The sequence below is a fragment of the Aplysia californica genome, unplaced genomic scaffold, assembly GCF_000002075.1.
Source record: "Aplysia californica isolate F4 #8 unplaced genomic scaffold, AplCal3.0 scaffold00300, whole genome shotgun sequence".
In the NCBI taxonomy this organism is placed as follows: Eukaryota; Metazoa; Mollusca; class Gastropoda; order Aplysiida; family Aplysiidae; genus Aplysia; species Aplysia californica.
Window position 1 is genome coordinate 364,384 of NW_004797570.1, and position 6,979 is coordinate 371,362.

The following is a 6,979-nucleotide window of genomic DNA, read 5'->3' on the forward strand; positions in this document are numbered from 1 at the left end:
CTCTCTCTCTCTCCATGTCTCTCTCTCTCCATGTCTCTCTCTCTCTCTCTCTCTCTCCATGTCTCTCTCTCTCCATGTCTCTCTCTCTCTCTCTCTCTCTCCATGTCTCTCTCTCTCCATGTCTCTCTCTCTCTCCATGTCTCTCTCGCCGTGTCTTTGCCTGAATGTCCGTATGTCTGTGTGTCTTCTCTCCCTCCTCCTGTCTGTCTGTCTGCCTGTTTGTCTGACTGTCTCCTGTCTCTCTCGACGTGTCTTTGCCTGTGTGTCCGTCTGTCTGTCTGTCTTCTCTCCCTCCCCCCCTTTTTTTCTCCCTCCCCATCCCCTTTCTCTCTTTCCCCTCCTATCAATCCTTTTAACACCCTCAGCCCTCAGCTCCCTCCATTAACCAATTTTTAATCCTTCTTACTTCCCTATACTAACCATCTCGCATTAGCCACCCCAACCCCTTCCACTAACCCTCCTAAAGCTTTTTCGCTTTCGCGTGTTATTGGGGGAAAAAAATCTGCTTCCTCACCTCGATCCTTCAACCTTCATCATCCCCCTTCAACAACCCCCTCGACCTTATAATTTACATTCACTATGATTCACCAAGCCTCTTTTATTTCAACGCCTTCCATCCCAGACCAGAATCGCCTCCATCAGTTATAACTGTCCCATCTTCTTCTCCTATACCCACTAACCTTTTTTTCTTTGTCAGTCCCTACATCGCATCGATCATTTCGCCTCACTTTCCTGTGTAAGCTCCTCCAGTCCCAGGTTCACGTCCCGGAAGGTGGAAACTGGACAAAGTAGGGGATTGCTGGGTTCAACGAAGTACAGTGTGGCTTTATGCCACTGAGGCGTCACGCTAGCCGTGAAGGAGAACCCGGGTCACCCCGAAAAGTTGCAGGCTAACGGGGCTCTGGTGAAACTGTGACAGGCCTAGCAAGTCGGCAGCGGATTATTTACTGCTAAAAAAAAAACCAACGAAAGAAAGAAATGGATTGATACAGACAGAAAACGACTTGGAAACGTTAAAGGATTACGAGAAAGGATTTGTACTCTTGAAAAACTGGAGAATACCAATACTTGGACTGTCGGATTGCCGTTTAAAAGGAAGTGGGACCAAGAAAATACATGATAATATTCATGGTGTGGGATTCATATAATCAACCTGACACGGCAGAAAGAGTTATAAGTTATAGAGAAAGAATTAATATTAGAAAGGATCTTGAAAATCAGAATACAGAAAGCGCAATAAAGGGAATCTACCATCCAAGTTTACGCCCCACTGTAACGACACATAAGCAAGGGAAGATAAAGAAGAATTTTTTCAAAAGTTGGCGGACACCATTGACAGCATACCTGATGAGGAGGAACTAGTCATAATCGGAGACTTCAATAGACACGTAGGCCCAAGAAGAACACCATGGGAAAACTACCTTGGACCACACGGTGATACCAGTTTAGATTGTAACTATAATGGGGAACAACTATTAGCTCTCAGTGCAGAGTATGAATTATACATCACAAATACTTTTTATCAGCACAGGCCAAGTAAACTCAGTCGTGGTACAAATGGAACAACCTAGAAATTTCCTCACAGATCGACTTCATACTGAGGCGAATCGCCCATAGAACAAAAACGACTGAAGCGAGATCAACCCCAAACATCACCTTTGATACAGATCACCGACCAGTGATGATGACGAGCGAAGAGAAAAAAAGACCCATGCGAAAACAGAAGAAGAAACATTAAGATAAGAGAAAATTAATTTACGAAAACTCAATGAAGAGGGCAATGTGCAGAAAGTTGAGGACGAGCTTACAAAGAGACTAGAAAACCAAGACATCAGTTCGATGAACGTTGAAGAAACATGGACTCTCTTTAAAAACTTGCTAACAGAAACACTGATAAAAGTACATGTATGTGGAAAGAAGAGAATTGGGAGAGGATATATTAAAGGAACACCATGGTGGAATGACAACGTTAAAGAGGCCATCAAAGAAAAGAAGAAACTTTTTCAGAAATGGAAAAAATCCAAGGACGAAAACGACTACACGCAATACAGACTAGCAAGAAAAAACTGCAAGAGTTGTTCCGACGACCACAGAAGTGCCTCGGGACCGGTTGCGAACGACGATAACGATAACCTGTAAGCATACAAGTTAGCCTGCTTTGACTATGAAAGTTAACTTTTACGAAGATTATTGGCCACATTCCTTTCACTGTTTTGAAAATATGATAGCATAGACGTAGGGTAACAAACACACTAACAATGTCATCACTTAGAAGCGGCCCCCATGTGATTTTTCGGCCTACTTTTATTAAATGCTAGGGACGAAGATGACGAATTATTTCCAAATTTTTGGTCATTCTATGCGAGGAGTTGGGAATGAGGGTTGTGTCCTGCCCCCCCCCCCCCCCCCCCCCCCCAGGACAGCCTGGCGGGGATCTAGAGTAAGCACCAAACAAACTTAACACTAAGACTAATACGCACGTCATCTCCTACATTCCTACATCAGAACATCATCATCGCCAACATAAATAATCATCCTCATGCTCACCATCACAATTACCATTACCGTCACCATCGCCAACAACATCATCATCATCATCAGCATTATCATCATCATCATCATCATCATTACCGACTCAACAATTCCCCTTTCATATAACAATCTGCACCATTACTTTCTTTTTACGTAACCAACAAAAACGGGCACCAAAATCAGGACACGGGAAAAAAAAAGTTGTTAGAGCATAAAAAATGAATTTTGGACAAAATACGGAGAACACCAAAGCGAACTGTGCCATAAATAACCACGTGACTTCTACTGAAGTGTAAAATCAATGAGGCCCAGAGAAAAACCGTACGACCCAACAACTATAATTAATTACAAAACAGGAAACCCCATTATCAACCGCTCCAAAATTAAATCTAGATGGAGGGAATATTTCTCAGAACTCTTGAACACCACTCAAAAGCAAACAAACAAAAAATTCCAACCAAGACACCCAGGGGAAAAAGAACCAACAATCCTACCATCACAGATCAGACAAGCAGTTAAAACCAGCCCAAAAAAACAGAAGCGCGGGAATAGATGAGCTCACCACGGAGACCATCCAAGCATGTGGTGAAACTGGAATAACTTGGCTCACAAAAATCTTCCAGAAAGCATGGACAGAAAGAAAAGTTCCCGGCGACTGGCAAAACGCGGTCAAAGTACCAATTTGGAAGAAGAAAGACAGTAAGAGAGACTGTGGAATGTATAGAGGCATTTCTCTGCTAAGCCAGGAGGGCAAGATGTTCGCCAAGATATTGGAATGGCGGACAAGACACAAAGTTGAACCATTTCTGAGTGAGGCCCAAATGGGATTTAGAAAGGGAAGAGGATGCACCGACGCAATATTTGCCCTACAACAAATGTGCGAAAGGGTTATAGAACACAACAGGGAACTAAATATAGAATATATCGACCAGGAGAAAGCGTTCGACAGAGTGAATAGAAACAAGCTGTGGAAAGAACTCGAAAACTACACTCTAAGAGGCCAACTTCTAGATAACATCCGTGCCATTTACGAGAACAGCATAATTACAGTAAGAACGTCAGAGGGACTCACAGAATGGTTCGAGATAACATCTGGAGTAAGACAAGGTTGTGTCCTATCACCACTACTATTTATCATATACAAATACAAGGATAGAATTGCAAAAGAGGCCAACACAGAATCAGACGCCCTAAATGAATTACTATTCACTGATGACCAAAGCCTGGCACACAAAGATGAACGGAGTCTCCAACACCACACCACCAGATTAAACGAAGAATGTAACAACTACGACATGAAGATCAGCATCAACAAAACAAAGACAATGAAAGTAAGCAGAAAGCCAGAACCACCCAGGATACACATCAACAACAACAGTCTCTGACAGGTCCAAGAATTTAAGTACCTTGGAAATATATTCACAGAGGATGGGCGGCTGAACGCAGAAATTGAAACACGAGTACAAAAGGCCAATAATGTTAATTACCAGCTTACTCCACTACTGAAACATCCTAACATCCCCATGACAACAAAACTCAAAATGTTCAACACCATATTCATCCCAACACTCACTTATCAATGCCAAAGATGGACCACGAACAAGACATTAGAGCAAAGAATTACAACATGTGAAACACGATGCCTTAGAAAAGCATAAACAAGACCAGGCGAGACAAAATTAGAAACTCAGTAATCCGAGAAATGGTGGGCACAAACGATGTTATGCATCACACCCAACACCAAGGATCAAATGGTTCGGACACCTCCTACGATTACCAACACATCATCCAGCATAACGTGCCTACATCCCAAAATTCGATGGCAACAAGGCTAGAGGGTGACCGAGAAAGACCTGGATGGATGGAGTCAGGGAAACACCACGGCATCCCTCAGACCCAAGCTCTCCGGCTGGCGACAGAGAGACGTCTCTTTCTTCCCGCGACATCCAAAAGGGTATAAGCGGCGGATAAAAGTAAAAGTAAGTAAGTGTAAGCTCTGTCCAGCTTTATCCAGCCCCCCATCTAGCCTATTCCACCCATTTCTGTCGTTCTTCCCCCCTCACCAGCCCCCATCAACCCGTTCATCTCCCTTCTTCCTTCCTCCCATGCATCAGGTCAAGGATATGATCACCCCCAAAAGGATGTCCATAGGCGTGACGTGTGTCTTCCTGGTCTTCCCCGCCTCTTACATCCCTGTGTTCATCGTGCACAAGATCGACTGGAGATTCGACCCCGTGAACAACCAGACACGCCTCATGGCGGCCTTCACCTCAGACCGCGAGCATGTACGAGCTGTCAGCTACTACATCAACGACGTCGTACTGCCCACAGTGTGCATTCTGGTCGTTCTAGCGTGCACTCTGATCACAAACGCCAGTCTCCGTTCTAGCGCCCGCTGGAAGAGAGAGAAGATGGGGTCTTCTCGCACCGTCAAAGACGACAACAAAAACAGCAATAAAACCAAAACCAAGATAGCGTCGTCCGTGTCGAACGCGGCGGGGCGGGAGAACCGTGTGGCGCGCATGGTGCTGCTCATTTCCGCCATGTTTGTCGTCTGTTTCTCCCCATTCGTTCTGCTGCTGTACGTACGGTTTGTCTACCCCGAGATCGGCATGTGGGAAGAGCAACACAACCTCTACATCTGTCTCTACGGCATCGTCTTCACTCTGGAGATGGCAAACTCGATCCTCAACGTCTTCGTCTACTACGGGATGAGCACCAGGTACAGGGAAACCTGTCTACAGATCTTTTGTTCCTCCAGATCGAATAAGTAGGTGCGAGTGCAGGTGACGAGGAGTAAGACGAGGAGGATGTCTTTTGGCGAGAAACGGTACGCCACTGTGATCCTCAGAAACTTCGTGTATTGCCTAAGGATTTTCATACTATACGCACTCCTCCATTCTTCTGCACCTGAAGAAACACAGTAGATACATTCTGTTGTCTATTTTGCACCCCACATTCTTTCTTATTCCAGAATAAGCTCGCCTCAGTTCAAAGCATTGTACTTTGTTTTCGCTACTCAACACCAGTCATATACCTCAACTATTAAAACAAAACTCAGGTTTGGCTGGCTGTGTGTGGATCTCGCACTCTGTGTCCATCTGTGCACAGATGTCAGTTTATATAGTTATTAAATGTAAAATGTTGTGATAAGTGCAGTCAAGCCAGTTATTAAAGTTTATTTGTTGAAAAATCAGATTCTTTTCAAAACTCCCTGGCCTCCATCACCGTAGTTAGTAGCTTATATCTTGGAGCTTATACTACCACTGGTAAGAGATTTTTGGCGCTCATACATCTTTGTAAACCCCCCCCCCCCCACTCCTCAATCAAATGCCACCAGTGCTAGAATCGACAACAGAAATAGTCATACAAACAGCAAACAAAAGGAATAAGGAGAAAGAGGAGGAGGAATAGGAAAAGGAAGAAGAAGAGGTACAGGGGTTAGAGGTTAAAGAGGAAAAGCAGGGGAGGTGAAGGCATGAGGTGGCTTAGAGGTTGAACAGGCAGTGGAAAGAGAGAAAATATGCTAGTTAAGTTTGTGTCCAAATGTTTCACTCCACACGTCCACACATGGACAAATATTATGTACGATGGCCACAGTAGCAGACCCCTGTATTCATCATCATCATTTTACAGTGGGTGTCGCATTCAACGAGGTTGCCGGGATCGGCTTGTTGTCCTCGTTGGATCCCACCTCTCGTTGAACGCGACTGAGGCTAAAGTAAAGAAAGGAGACCAATTATTATATTACACGATGTACCACTACCAGTAATTAAAACAGTTGTTCCCCCTGATGACGAAAATCTCAAACAGCATCAGTCAGCGTGCGCGTGTTTGAGCTGTGATCTGACCGTTATTTCTGCATTTTTAATTATTTTTTTTTGCGGAACACTTTTCGTGTGGAAACATACCCTCTCACATCTAGGCCTAGATCAACATAAAGTGAAGGCGGGAGCTTGGATTTTCTGATCAGGGGAAGAAAAGAAAATTGAAAAAAATGAAGGTCTCGATCTAGACCTATCCATCCAGAATTCATCCAGTTTCACACAGCCCGCATTGCGTTCCCACTCACCCCTACCGTAGGCTAACCCTCGCCCATCCTCTTGGCTTTGGGGCCCATATTACGAGGCACATTAGATAGATCTAGCAATACAATGTGTTAGGAATCGAAGATGGGCCTTGTGCTTCGCGTGAGATGGAGAGAAAGGAGAAATATTCTTCGCTTTTGGGACCACTAATTTCTTTTTTTGGTAATGGCGACATCGTTGAAAGTGACTTTGGTCTGTTTGCAACCTCGTTGGATCCGACGTACATTTACAAAGAGATATAGAGGACAAAATCGGGGATTAAAGAATGCCTCGTTGGAGCCGACTTCTCGTTGAATGCGGCACTCACTGTATTCATAAATCTGCAACCACACATCATTATCAACATTACCAACCTCCTC

At 44.3% G+C, this 6,979-nt stretch overlaps 1 protein-coding gene across 1 annotated transcript; it reads left to right on the forward strand.

Annotated features, from left to right (window-relative positions):
- The first annotated feature begins 4,673 nt into the window (after positions 1-4,673).
- On the forward strand, positions 4,674-5,306 carry LOC101858642. Its single transcript, XM_005101841.1, has one exon. The coding sequence runs from the start codon at positions 4,674-4,676 to the stop codon at positions 5,304-5,306; it is 633 nt and encodes a 210-aa protein (XP_005101898.1).
- Positions 5,307-6,979: the final 1,673 nt, after the last annotated feature.